Source organism: Melozone crissalis, unplaced genomic scaffold, assembly GCF_028551555.1.
Source record: "Melozone crissalis strain CALT ecotype California unplaced genomic scaffold, PUWL_Pcris_2 ptg000007l_1, whole genome shotgun sequence".
NCBI classification, from domain to species: Eukaryota; Metazoa; Chordata; class Aves; order Passeriformes; family Passerellidae; genus Melozone; species Melozone crissalis.
In genome coordinates this window covers 4,628,332-4,643,182 of record NW_026535785.1, presented here as the reverse complement: position 1 = coordinate 4,643,182, position 14,851 = coordinate 4,628,332, and the positions used below count along the sequence as shown (strand labels likewise).

Below are 14,851 nucleotides of genomic sequence, written 5' to 3'. Positions count from 1 at the left end.
TTTTATTCGGGAAATAAGCAATTGAGCCTTTCTTCTTGTGTCTGGTGGTAGCTGAGGACTGTGTGTGCTGATGTACCAGCTCAAGGGTGCTCTTGGCTCACTCATCTTTCTTCTATTCAACTCTTTCAGAACAACAACTTAACCACTCAAGACCATGAGAGCATTATTGTGGTGAGTACCTTTCTGTCAAAAGCTGAGGACAAATCTATGTTGTTTGATAACAGTTCTCTCAGTGCCTGTCTCTGCCCCAGTGAAGTAGGGCAAATGTGAAAGCCTTTCCACCAATGCTGCTGAGCTTAGGCAGGAATGAAAACCATTTGTCTATTTTTTGTGTGGCTTTGTCATTTCTCTATTCTTGTTTCATAGATGAATGGCAATAAAGCTTTCTCATCAGCCTGTGTGAGAGAGCACAGCAGGCTGAGTGTTAACAGTCTCTCCAAATGGCCTCCTTAGGAGGCTACACAGCAATACCCATATCTGTATCTGTACTTTAAATAGTCCAACCCCATCATTTCCAGATGTGCCCTATAAAACCCTTAGGCTGAGTAGTTTCCTGAGGGGCTAATGCTACCATATACAGAATGTCTCCATTGCTGAGGGGATGTGAGCAAGGGATTGCTCTTGTGTCATTCCAGTTTAACTCCCTGCTAACTTATTTTCAAAAATATCCTCTTCAACTTTTTTTCTTTTTTCTAGGTCACATTTATTTAGCCGTACAAATAAGTGAATCAAATGCAGCTCTGTTGCTTGTGAAACAAAGTATTAGAGAGGTGGAACTTGGTTCCTCATCACTGTGATTTAATTTAATTTTCTGGCAATTTCCAGGAGATTTTCATAGTAATCTAATCTAGAGCCTCCCCACCACCTGATTGTATCACATCTCTGTGACTCTTTCTGCAAAATGACAAGGTGGCAGGTAGCTGCTAGTAGGTGTTAATTGTGTTTAACTGCTGTTTAAGGTACCCTTCTAGCTGGAATCAACCACTGACATAAATCCCTAATTTTGCCATAACTTTCATTTAACTCCAGTGCCAAGGGTAGTTCAGGCACCCAGTTACAATTAGGGAAAGGATTTTTAAATAAAATATGAGAGTTTGCCTTGCTGTGAGCAGGGAAGGTGAACCAGGTGGCTTCCAAAGGTCCTTTCAGCTCTGTTATTGCTCTGTTCTGGGTGATGGCTTCTCCCAGGTCCTGCCCTCGTGTAGGTTGATTCCAAGCCATTAAGGAGCTGGCAGTTCCTGGGCATTCAGAGCTCACTGCCATTACCCAGATAACCTGGGCTATTCCTGGAAAGAATTGCTAATAGTGTGTGTTTATGCAGCATGTGGAAAGTACACAGTGCTTGGCCATGCAGATGGGACCAGCTTTCCTTGCCTGGATGGTGCTGGGGCAGATCAATATCCCAATATCCCAGCCAATCCCCTCCTGCTCAGGATGGGACACACGTGTCACCACGGCTGGGCAACGTGGCACAGCCAACGTGGCACAGCACAAGGTGGCACAGCCAACGTGGCACAGCACGAGGTGGCACAGCACGTGGCTGCTTCTGGCCATTAACTCATGAGGAAAACCCTGGAAAGGTCCTGTCAGTCTGCCACACTGACCACAGAGGCAGAGCCATGACCTCTGCCTGTCTCTGTTGTTGATATCCTGAAGCAAACAATCCCAAAGATGGGTTCAGGAAAGATCTTGAGCTCAGGTGTTGGATGGGGAGCAAGGATGTTCTGAACTCTCCCAGCTGGGTGGGGTTGTGTTCTCCTTCAGTCCCCTGTGGCTGGGCCACCACGAGAGGAGGAGGAGTGACCAGTGCACATGATAATGAGTGTCATAGTTCTGACATGTAACCAAACAGAGCTTTGCAGTTTGCTTGGGTTTTGTTGTTAAAATTCACACTGATCTTGACCTCTGTGAAAACACAGCTGCTGCAAGACTCACAGGGCTGAGTAAGGAGATGAGAGGGAGAGCAAAAACCAAAGCAAAGCCTTAGTAAAATCCCTGGTGCCAAAATATCTGGTGTTCAGTTGCTTAATACAGAATGTCCTGGCTGCTGTGTTTAGTGTTTGACATGGAAATGGGTACTGGGAATCCCTGTAACTGAAGAGTGGAGAAGCCTGAGGGCACCACAGCATAGAATATGTTATTCTGGTACCATTTTTTAGTTTACAAAGGAAGCAACAGCAGCATAAGTTCATTACCCCCTCAGTGGCAGGTATGACCTCCAATGTGTTTACCCAGCATAAGCACATTGGTTTGTGCAGCAACAGAGGAATGGTTGATCTCAGCTTTTACAAAGTTAGATGCTTGGTTTTGATAATAAGGGTCTTCCCAGGTAAGAGCAGTGCTAGGTTGCTTTTAGTGAGCTCTTTCTCACAAAAAAAGAGCTTGAACTCCTTCACAAAGGATATGTGTGTGTGGTGGTGTTCAGTTTTTCTTTTAGGGAGATGTTCTAACTGAAACAGTGAGCCAGATTCATCCTTGCTTTATTACATCCTAAAGCAAAAAGGTCTGTTCCTGTTTCCATTTAAACCATTATAAATAGTGCACTCCATTGCCTCTTTTACATATTTACACTGACGTAGTTAAAAGCAGAGTTTTCCTGAGGATTCATAGCAGAGATGTGCTTGAGCTTACTTATAAAATAAACACATGGCCCACCTCTAATTTATCTTTTGATGCTTTTATCCTTTTCTAAAAGTGAGATTTTATGCCCCCAAGAAAAATACTTCCCTGCAATATGCTTTCTCCAGTTGCTGCCTTGAAATTTAATTTTTCTCCTTTTTCTCCCTTTCTTTTTAAAGGCAATTGCACCTTTGCTGGAAAACAACCATCCTCCTCCTGACCTCTGTGAATTCTTCTGCAAGGTATCACAACAGCTTTGCTTTCTGAAATCTCATAGTTGTATATGGCTGCTGTTCTTTGAGTGGGGGGTTGTTTTGCTCTGTAACTTCTTACCTCCTGCCCACATTGAGTTGAGTTTTTGGTCAGCAGGCAAAGATACTGAAATGGTGAACAGCACCATTATGATAAATACCATTGTATGCTTAGTATATCAGAGTGTTTTGTCCTGATACTGTGTGAGAGTTAAAATTTTGAGACTCCCACACCTCAGTCTGGGTACAAGAGGTGTCTCCTACTGCATGCTGTGGTGAGCTAAGGCAGAAATCACTGCAGCCACTGTGTTCAGGTGTGGGTAACTCAGCCCTTATGGGTAATGGCAGTGGGAAGATCATAAGGACTCATGCTCTTCTCTGGTAAATCCATGCTTGCTCTGCATTTTGTATCCTTTATCCATAAACTTCAGGGTACTTTGGATTGCAGACCTTGTGGATTTAAAAATACTGCTGTTCCTCAAGGCCTGTTTGTGTCTCAGTTTTGAGTCTGCTTAAATTTGCTTGCTGATGACTGGGTATGGATTTGTCAAACATTCTGAATGCTGCTTGTAATTCCCATCCAGAGTTATTCATCAGCTGCTTCTTCCTACAGAATCTGAGTCTTGCATTTTTATAAGCACTCTTAGGTCATCAGTAGCCTCAGACTTGATGCATTTTTATTCTTGATTTGGGATTTTTTGATTCTTTGTTTCTCAGAGATGGGCACCCAGTTGTCTGTAAATGTGTGCAATTTGGATGTGTATAGTTGAAGGAAGGGAAACAGGTTATGGACTTCCCAGAACAGAAGTGGACAGGATAATGAGAAGGAGAATTTATCTTCAAAATCTACCCTGTCTTGAGCAGGAGGTTGGACCAGATGACTTTCAGAAGTCTTTCCCAACCTAAATGACTCTGTCTGATATATTATTATGATTATATATTTCATCCTGTGATGGGAGAGTGAGTTGTTGGTACCTCCCAAGATCCACCACAGGTTTTCAGGCTGGATCCCAGAGAAAGGAGGTTTGTGGCATTACAGTGCCTGTGTGGTCATATCTTCCTGTCCCCAGCCTCTTTCCTTTCAAAACTGTTGGCAATAAGACCCTAAAATGGTACATTGCAGTGACTTTTGGGAAGAATGGGGGAAAAGGAAGGGAATTTGCAGTTTGTGAGCTCCCATGGGAATCTTCTACTGGGCGCCAGCAAATCCATAGGAACGAGCAGCGTTACGAGTGCCTTAATCTCAGGAAAGATTAATTTAGCCCTTGAATTTTGCCAATCTTGGGGTAATCCATGCCTGGGGCGTGGAGCCAGGGCGTGCCCATCTCCAGGGTTCCTGCAGCTCACAGGAACAGCTCACCTGTTGCTCTTGCAGCACTGCCGAGAGCGCCCGCGGTCCATGGTGGTGATCGAGGTGTTCACCCCGGTGGTGCAGAGGATCCTCAAACACAACATGGTGAGTGCTCAGGGGGGCTCCAGCAGTCTGGGGAGGTTTGACTGCCACACCTTCTGTGATCCTCTGCCTGTCATGCCTGTTGTATCTAAATCTGCCCCCCCAAAGTGTGAATGCTGCGTGTAATTGTGTGTCACTTCATCAGCGCCGAGCTAACAAGCTTTCAGTGGGATCCTCAAAAGCGTCTGAGCAAAGCCATGCTTTGAGGGATGTTTCTTTTGGTGGCATATACAGCTCCAGCTCTTTCCCACCTGGCCCTTGGCTCCTTATTTATTCCCTGCATGCCATCCTTGCAGTTAAAACAGTTTAAAATCAAATAAATAACAAAAACAGAATGAGGACTTTGTTCATTTTGAGCTGAGCTCTCAACACTTTTTCTGTAAGACACCACCAGCCCTCTTGGTTTCCATTTTTGTTTAGGCCGTGTCCAGCAAGTTCTTACTTTGGTTTCCTGAATATGCTTGTACTTTTCTACGCCTTTTCTACTGCTATTCTTCCTTCTCATTACAGGATTTAGGTACTCTGTCATTTTATGGCTGTTCTTATCCAGACTTTCTTCTCATTGTTGATCAATTCCTTGTCAGTATTTGAAATAAATGCCCTGCTTTGCTTTCCACCCTGTAGACCAGATTCCCCTCCCTCAAACCCTTAAAATGTTCTTACATGATCCATGTTCCTTTCCTAATAGAAGTATTAGTATCTGGGATATTTACCAGCTCTCCAGCTTTTGTGGCATATTAAGTTTCCTGACAATATTTTTAAGTTACATAAAGAAATCTTACTTCACAATACAGTGGCAAAGAATAACAAATAAAGAAAATAAAATATTTAAGGCAGTTGGTTTGGCTGTGATCTCAAGGATGAACCTCTGTAACTTCATAATCAATTTCTTTTCACTAACAAATAATTTTAGAGACCATCTGTTATCATGCTGTGATTAGCATGAACCAGTAGAAAACAGTTCATATTTCTTATTTTTCCAATCATATTATTTAACTCCCTGAGTTTACAGAACTAGGTAGAGAGCCCAAGATGGCAAAAAGGTCATATTCCTGGCTCTGTGCCAGCACTATGCAGACATGTAAACATTTTTGAATATTCTGTAGTGTTCAGTGAAATATTCTGTAAATGTTATTCTTGGATTCCAGACTGATTTTTTTAAAGCATCCAGAGCTCTTGAGGGGTCTCAAATAAAATCTAAATGCATAGTGTAATGCTTGTATTTGGTTAGCTTCAGAGAATTGGGTATATTTACCATACTTAACATTTGCAGATTGAAAATCAACATGTCTGCACCGCAGTGTGTAGTTGGAGAATTTATGGTGTCAGGTATTAATTGGAGTGGATTTGGGCACTTTACCACTCTCTGGGGGTTTCTGTACTGAATAGTGCTTTAGAGAATGTGTGTGTGTGTGCACATAAATAAAGTTACTCTTCAGGGGGACACTAAACTCCATCCCCTGAGGAGGCCCCGTGCAGTCCCTGGGGCAGAGACTGAGCTGGCTCTTCCCACCTTTGCCTCCAGTTTCTTCTCTGGCCCTTGAAAATTAACAAGTTTTGCTCCACAGTTTTCTACCTATAAAATGGGGAAAGAGTGTCTCATTTATCTCTGATTTTAACATCTCAAAAGAACCAGGATAGATTTTTGTCTTGGTGACAACACTGGTTACAGGACTGGAGGCTGTTGTGTACTGAGTTATTTGAGGAGTGCTCAGCAGCCTCCCAAACCTTTGGGTTTTAGCTGTTTGTAGGCTCAGCCAAAATATTTGAATATAAACCCTTCTTTCTATTTTTATTTTTTTTTTTTTTGAGCAAACAGTATTGGTGGTGTGTATTGTTCTGTGCTTGGTATGTGATAGGGCATTATATTAAATTTTATTTTAGAGCTCAGCAATGACATCCTCTTTATGATCTCTTGGACTTTGATTCCAACTTCAGTTAGGACACCTGGACAGGCTAAAAACTTCCATAAGCAAATTGCAATTGCAAAAGCTGTCTTGCAAGGCATGTTCATGAAATTAATCAAATGTTCTATGAAGCACACATGGTCTCCTGCCCTTCGTTCAGGTTGCCAGAAGGAGCTGCTGAAAGTTTAATGATGCTAATTGTAATGATGTGGAATTGCCCACAGTCCCTTTGCTGGCTGAGGTTACCAGGCAGCCATTCAGTACCAGCACTGACATTTAGGGCTTGAAGGAGACATTGTGCAGCCTTAGCTTGTTTTCAAGTGTTTGGTCAAAAACTTACCAGGTATTAATACAGGTTGTGCTACAGAAGTGCCTGAAACCAAAATGAGTTAGCAGAAGGTTTCTGTGCTGGGAGTTTATCATCCCTTTTACAGAGCACCACTAGTTCATTACCATTTGTGGCATTTCTGTAACATTTCAGCTGCCGTGTATTTTTTCCAGGATAGCATCCACAGGCAACTGGTGGAGGAATAGCTGGGAGTGCTTGTTTGTCCTCAGTGGACCTTGTTCCCCACTTGGAAATTCAGCTCTGTAGTTCTGCAACACCTGTGTAATAAGGTTACACCTGTGTAAATGTGAGGAAATGTGCTGTGGAATAACACTCACCAGACAGCAGAATTTACTCCTTTCACATCTAAAAATAGCAGGTGATGTGAGGAGATGCAGGATTTCAGCTAGCAGGTGCCTCTCTGACTGCAGGATTTAAAGAAAGTGACTCTTGAGCTCACCTGTCAAATTCACAGCATAGCTGGAGTAAAATCCGTGGAGGAAAAACTGCTTTTGTCTCTGGTTTTGTACTTGATTGCTTATTGATAGCATGTCAAAATGATTTTCTCTAAAACCAGAATAGATACTCATGCCAGACATGGAAATATAATATTTTTTGAGTTTTATTTCTAAAAATCTGCAGTTAGGAGTGGAAGCAAAGCACCAAACAAAAAAAATGTATTTCAAAAAATCAAAATACTAAGTGAAAAGTGCAAAACAAATGTAAGTATAGGTGAGGGTTTTTGAGTTTTTAGTTGTTTGTTTCATTATACAGAACTTAGTTTTCAAAGTGGGTATAAAGAAAAGCAAAGATTGGAAATGCTGTAATTATTAGTGGGAAGAACATTACTTCAGTGTGCAGAGATGCTTTTCTCCTGAAGCTTGTCAGCATAATAGCAGTGTGAATTCAGTTGTTTGAGCTGGTTTCCTTTGCAAACCCACGGTTTTGATGTACATTCACCATCTTCACCGAGTCTCTCCTTCTTGGGCAGGATTTTGGGAAGTGCCCTCGGTTGCGGCTCTTTACTCAGGAGTACATTCTGTCTTTGAATGAGCTGAATGCTGGAATGGAGGTGGTGAAGAAGTTCATTCACAGGTTAGTTACATTTCATTTATGGTATATTTCCAATCCTGTGCCCATGCTTTGGTGTGTTACTTCTCCCAACCCTCGCTGTTAACAGTAGCTAGTGCTCTTTGGTACTGGCAAACAGCAAATCAAAGCAAATTAATCAGGTCCATCCAGCAGTGTTGCTGAAGTCGCTTTTTCAAAATGCTAGTTCTCAGATAGGTCTGGGGTTTTCTGCCTACTTCCACACTGCATATATTCTTCATATACATTTAGACTCAAAGCCTCTGTAGAATAATTCAAATTAACTTTCAAGCTTATGCTCACTCAAGTGTGAGATTTTGGGAGGACTTTAGGGATACCACATCAATTAAATTGATGATTCAGCTTACCCTTGTTCATAAGTAGGACCATTGGATGTAGAGGGTTAAAGTATCTCTCTGTTATGACCTTTCTGAAGATCCCCCAAGGATGCCTATCCAGGTCTGTCACCTCATTCTGCCTGACTGGTTTTGCCCACAGAAACCTTCCTCACAATGAGATCATCTTCTTTTTTTCTTTTCCAGCATGCATGGTCCAACAGGACAATGCCCACATCCCAGGGTCCTGCCAAATCTTGTAGCTGTCTGCTTAGCTGCCATTTATTCCTGTTATGAGGAATTCATCAACAGGTCAGTGTGAATTCCCAGCCTTCCACGTGTTCTTCACAAACAGGATCAGTGTGAGATGGGTGTGCTGGAAAACCTGAGAGAAACTGAACCTTCTTTCCATGGTACTCACCAAGGGAGTGAGGAAGGGCAGGGGTGACACCTTGAATTAGGGGTTGTGTGTAAATCCCTGTGTATCTGCAGCTTTGAACTCGAGCTGGTTTCACAACTCTGTCTCGGTTATTGTGGAAAATCTGATTCCTCACACGCCGCAGTTCTTGACACACGAGCCAGTTTCCAGTAGACACTGAGGGTTCCCCTCTGCTAGGTTTCCTGTTTGTTTATGCCTATCTGACTTTCCTCATGGTAGAGCACGGACAGGGGCTGCTCAGTGTCCAACACAAATTCCAGACACGGGCTGCAGACAAATGTCTGGGCATGTACTATAGCCAGATACATACTTGGGCATGGATTCTGTTACAGCTTTGCGCAACTTGGACAGGAAAGTTCACCTTTAGACTAAACTGGTCTGTCAATTAGAGTAATGGAAAGCTCAAGTCTTTGTCAAATAGGGCTGCAGAACAGTCTTGTTGGAGCCTTTTAATGTTTTTAATTGATTTCAGCAATCCGATTGCACAGAGGAAAGCCATCCGCTGGGCTGGGGTGAAATGTAGTGGGAAATTGCAAAAAATTGTGGCTTCTCAGTGTTGCACTCTCTCTCCTGCTCCCTGCTGGTATGTCTGCCTACTGAAATGATTTGTTTCTTTCTGAAATCCAGTCGGGACAACTCGCCAAGCCTGAAGGAAATTCGGAACGGCTGCCAGCAGCAGTGCGACCGAAAGCCCAACCTCCCCCTCCGCCTTCTCCACACGAGCCCTGACCTGGTCTCTCAGGAGGCCACCCTGACTGAATCCCGCCTCAAACCAGTCATTGTCACCTCCAACGAGATCCACGTGGAGGTGGAGCGCAACAACACGGCCAACCAGAAGATGACGGCCGGCGTTGGCAACGACAGCGAGCCCAACCTCATCGACTGCCTGATGGTCAGCCCCACCTGCAGCACCATCAGCATCGAGCTGAGCCCCCAGGCTGACAGGATCCTGGGCTGCTACGTGGAGATCCTCAAGATGCTGTGAGTGACTGTTCTGAGCAGCTTTTAGAACAGTGTCATCCTAACAATGCTGAGGGGGGGGCTTTTCCCACAGGCCTGTTGTCTTCAGCATCTGTGGCGAGCCAGCACGCGGTTGTAAATCTTAACTCCAGCTCTGGAGAGTCCAGCCTTTGAAAGAGGCATCTGGCACTGCCAAGATGTTCTAAAAATAGCAGTAGGAAGATGGAAATGGAAAGCTTATTTGTACATTGAGCCTCAGGCATTTTACAGAAGACGGGATGTTGGTGCCAGTGGTTTCTGTTTTTGTTCTTGCCCACCAAAAATAAATAAAGAAAACCCATTTGTCTCCTCCAGGGCTCTTGGGATTGCCTGAGACAGAGCTAGAAAAGGCAGGTCTGTGGTAGGTTCAGTGCTTGTGCAGTGATAGGTAGCACCATTGCCCTGACTTTAGCAGGAGTTGGATATTGTCATCGTTTTTCACTTAAAAATTCTCCTTTCTTGTGCTTGTAGAAGTTTTATGACTTATTCAGATTTGCTTTTGTTAGAGTAGAGTTTCTCTCCAATTGATTTGGTACAGTGGACCTGTATTAGTTCCTAGGTCTTCAAATAGTCTTTCCACCACAAAATGGTGGCAGGGTGGTTCCTAGGAGGCAGATCTCCTGAATATCTTAAACAGGATTATAAAGGAAAACGTTCTTCAGGAAAAGCTTGGTTTTCTCTAAATGAATGAATGAAAAGGAATAACAGAAATAGTGGACTGCAGAATGGGAGCTTGTAGTAGAAGTGCACTAAAACAACTTTGTTGACTTTGACAATTAGCTCTGATACTGAGTTGCAGTATGTTTTGTGGCAAACTGTTAAACTTCTACATTAATTATTTTTAAACAGTGTAAGGCCTAATGAAGTTATAGTTGAACTTTCTAGAATCCAAGACATGGGTGAAATCTGAACTCTGCTGTAAACCATGAGCATGTGCCTACACTGCACACAAATGCACATCTGGGGATGTACATTTGTTTGGTACATTCCCAAGGAATAAAATGAAGTCAAACTGCTGTGGTGGAGGATTCTGTGAAGGTTTTTGTCCCACGTTTTCATTTTTTTTCAAAATACATGGTACAAATTTGCAGCATCACTCTTCCACTCATTACACAGCTGACTTGCAATTACTTAAGCACTCATTGAAAACTGAGGACAGGACAAGTGAATACCAGATACTGTTCCCATTAGATTCTTGAGCAGGAAGTTGCTTTGAAGGCTAATTTTGTATATTTTTTTCCCCCCCATGGCCTAGGTTCTTCTGCCTTTAAATGTGATTGCATTAAAAAAAGCACAGCATCTGGGTTTGCTTCATCTGGGGGCTTTTGAGTGTGCACTCACCCAGGTGCTCCATCAAACACGTCGTGTATTTATTCCTGTCCCCTTGACTCTCCCTATTTTCCATAAACACTGAGCACTCTCCCAGTCCTGATGCTGGTTTGGATGCTGACTCACTAAGCATTGACGGTTTTGGTTTCATCATGCAGCTGACACACACTTATAAACAAATTCACAAATGGGCATGTTCTTCCTCACTGTCTCTCCACTTTTAAACATTTGATGTGCCAGCTCCCAATTCTCATTGAATTTGCTATGCAAAGAATTAATTTCACTCCGTATCTTAAAATAATCTATTTTTTGGGTGCATTTCCTGTCTTTTTAAAAATCAAGTTGTTCAACAGCAGCAGTGAAAATGGGAATGTGTTACTGTTGGAGGTGTTGTAGGTGTGGGGCAGCTTTGGGCCCTTTTTCTGCTTGTACAGCAGGGATTCTGTGAGGTGAAACCCAGAGGATGTGCACAGTGAGGGACCAGTGATAACACAAAACTGGTGCAACTCTCCTCAGAGTGCCCTGCCAGAGCCCACACCCTGCTTGGGAAATCACAGCCTGTGAGAATACAGGGCAGCTCCTAAGGCAGGGCTCTGGCTGTAGCTCCCCTCATTGGAATTCCCGTCCATTCCTGTTCATCCCCTGATTTTTTGGGTGCCTGGAAGCAGCAATGCAGAATCTTGCTCCTCATTCTGCCCCTGGCTCACTGGGAGGCCTCAGATAAGTCACTTTTAGGTGCCTCATTTTCCTTATTTGTAAAATACAGGTAAAGATTTTCAGTGTTGTTTTTTTAAATGCTGAAACCAGTGATGGAAAAGCATTTTAGAAGGGCTTGTAGTTATTACCCAAAATAGAAGATAATGCTGTTGTGATGCTGATTGCTTTCATGCTCTAACTCTTCCTGAACAAAGGGTTTCTGTTACATGAAATACTATTACTGTACTTTGAAAATCTGAGAATATGAAGAAAGAGAGTTGAAGAACATGCCAGTAGGAAGAAAACATTAATTATAAAACAACTGCTGTCCAGGAGCTGAGCTCTCAGCGGGCTTTCAGTAAAATAATGTTCTTATTAGTAACAATGGTAAGCCAAACATAAATAAGTTGCTTAGCATTGAGTTTGATTGTTCTTTTAGGTGTCTGACTCAGTATCATCATCAAAACAGGAGAGTCACCAGCAATGATATCTTTTTTACATAATTAACTTAGGGCAGCAGGGAGTAATTTATTTAAGCAAATTTTAATTATTGGAAGTCTAGCAAATAAGAATTCTCAACAGTAGCTTCAACAGAGGACATTTTATTGTTCACCTGACTCTTACTTGGGGGAAACCCTCACTTCTAATATTGATGATGTGATTTAACAATCACTGTAATGCTTCACTTTTTGCACAGAAAGCTAAAAGGGCAGTTTAGAAAGTTTGTCTGTGGGGCTCTTACAGCACCTAGAACATCTTTGACCTATTTTCTAATGTAGTTGAGTAACAAAACACAACTGTTGCGTACTAAAGGAAAATAGAAAATCGTGATTTTGAAGATGCTGGCAGATGACCCAAAGTCTGGGCAGATTTTAAAGGAGACACAGTCTCTAGGGTAACATAGTGTTTTGGTCCTGCACTCAAAAGTGGATCAAACTTCTGTGTCAATATTCTGTAACTCATTCTGAACTCTGATAGTGTTACTGACACCAGACGGTGCCTCCTGAGTGCTACAAGTCTTAAACTGGTGTGTAGAAAATGCACTAAATTAACTGCAAAATTTCTGTTCATCATATTAAATTAGAGGCTTTGAGAACAACTCAGCATTGCCCAGCTCCTGTTTGCATGTTAATGTTTCCATGCGTTTGGGAGTGCCTTGCATAGCCAGACTTGTGCTTGAACAGGACAACCATGGTTAAAGAAAGTTGCAGAAGAAGGAGCCATATTTCCACTCCTTGGGCTGGAGAACTTTTAAGTTTTCTTTCACCTGAAGGATCCCACTGGTTCCAGGGGATGGGACACGTTTAAACTGTCTGCAGTGAAATCTAGGTCAATTGGTTGTGGGAACAGACCCCTCTTGGGGAGGCTCTGTTGGTGTTGTATCATAAACTGTCACCCTTTGTCTGTGTTATTTTTTGTTTCCATGGCTGCCTCCAGTGGCAGGGGTCCGTCCAGATGTCCAGACACTTGTACCCCTCTCTGGGGCCAGTGTCACAACCTGTTTTGGGCAACCTTGTGTTGGTGTTTCCTGGTGCTTCCATGCCAACTGTGAGCAGTGCAGCCCATTTCTGTTCTCAGCAGTCAGGGCAGAACCTTTCTAGGGTCTTTCAATGGTGCTGAATTTTCTTCTTTAGAAAAAGCCAAACAAGCCCATCTCATAAGAAGGCTGAGCATGAAAAGGCACCTCACTGTTTTGCAGATAGCAGGTTTGTGCCTTGTATTGACAAAGAGTCTGATGAGGCTTTTTCTCAGCCTGTCCTGACACCCTGAGCTAAACCTGATGTCTGTCGTACAATTCAGGGAATTGAACCTAAAACCAGGGAAAGAAGGGATCATGTCTAGGGGTGTGGTCATATTATCTGATAACAGAGGTTACCTTGTCAATCTGCTCAGTCTGGAGAACAAGCTGCTTCCAAGTAGTTGCTCTTGTCTCTTCACTACCCCCAAACTCCAAGGACTTGGGGCTTGCAGTGTCTCAGAGATGAGAGCCACAGCTTTCCGAACACGAGCACCCACTGGAGCTTCCCCTGGCTGCTCTGCATTCCCCAATAGGTCAGTGGCATGCTCTGAATATCCCAAGTGGATTATCCTGTGTCATGTTTATCGAGGTTGCCCCGGGCTGCTCGTGTGTTTTGGATTGTTTGTGCCGCACATGACGCGCGGGCAGGTTTTCATTTTGGTGAAAGGTGATCCCGGGGAAGGAAAATGTGTTATGTTGGCAGGCCAGGAGCGATGATGGCCCAGAGGCAAAGTCACTGCAGTGGGGGATTATTTCATTAATATGGTTGTTCTGTGCCCTGGGCAGTGCCCTGGGACAGGGTCAGGGTGAGGGAGGCTGTGTGCAGGGGCAGGTGATGGCTCTGAGCTGTCACCTGGGCACCCCCAGGTTGGGCTGCAGCCTGGCTGCTCACCTAGAACTGCAAATCCTGCAAAAATCAGAGCCAGGGAGCCATTCTCCCCCTTTTATCAGGCCAGTCCTGGGAGTTGAGCTGTGTGATGAGTGTTGAGCCCAGCAGCCTTGGAAGAGCTGGGAAGGGAGTTTGTCCCAGGCTATCCCAGGATCTCCCTCCTTCTCCCGGCCCAGCCTCTTTGTCTGGCTCATTGCAGTGGTTGTTCACTGCAGCCAGAACTAATCCATCTCCCTTTCTTTCCCTGCTTCAAACACTTGTCTTGTGTTGGAGCTTTGAATGGATTGGAAAAAAAAGAAAAAGGAAAAAAAAAAGAAAAAACAACTGTCTGAAATGAAAGAAGAGTGCAGATGAGATGAGCACAGACAGAAGGAGAATGTTTTTGAAAAGGGAATAGGTGGGAGGAGGAGAAACACTGTAGGCTTTTAATAAGTAGTTTAGTTTTATTCTTGTGCTGTGTTTGTTTCATGTTTCCTAGCTCACATTGAAGGGATTACAGGCTGTGCAGATTTTATGTTCAGGTCCCACTCATGCGACCAAATTTTATATATTTCAGTAGGAGACGGTTTCCTTCCTTCCTTCCTTCCTTTCTTCCTTCTACTCCTGGGGAAGCAGACTGATTTCTTTTCACTGCCCTGTCACAGACCTGCCCTGCTCCCCAGCTTTGAGAAAAGCCAGTGACACTGTCCCATTCTGTCTGCAGTTTCATTCCAAAACAATTTTTTTCTTACTCTTACTTCTTTGAAGCTCAGCCATGAAAAATTGATTGGTTCATATTATTAGTAATCACAGCTCTCCAGATTGCTCAAGAAGCAGCTTCAGTGGTGTAACACTTAGCCTGAGATGTCACAGGAGCTAAGCCTCAAAGTGGCTCTCAGCTGTTAACTTTCTGTTAGAAAAGATTTGTAGGTGCTGTATCTCATGTGATTTGAAGCACCTTTAACACCTCTGGATTTTCTAACTCAGCTTTTTGACTTCTGAGTCTCCCCTGCTCAAAA

The 14,851-nt window shown here is 43.4% G+C and overlaps 1 protein-coding gene across 1 annotated transcript in view; it reads left to right on the top strand.

Moving 5' to 3' along the window:
• The window catches only part of CMIP (c-Maf inducing protein), a 130,524-nt gene that overhangs the window by 96,081 nt on the left and 19,592 nt on the right, over window positions 1-14,851 (top strand). The window contains exons 5-10 of the mRNA XM_054269480.1: window positions 130-171; window positions 2,799-2,861; window positions 4,246-4,326; window positions 7,550-7,653; window positions 8,190-8,294; window positions 9,049-9,402. Of these exons, the coding sequence (XP_054125455.1) occupies window positions 130-171; window positions 2,799-2,861; window positions 4,246-4,326; window positions 7,550-7,653; window positions 8,190-8,294; window positions 9,049-9,402 (749 nt within the window). The remainder of the gene's footprint in view (window positions 1-129; window positions 172-2,798; window positions 2,862-4,245; window positions 4,327-7,549; window positions 7,654-8,189; window positions 8,295-9,048; window positions 9,403-14,851) is intronic.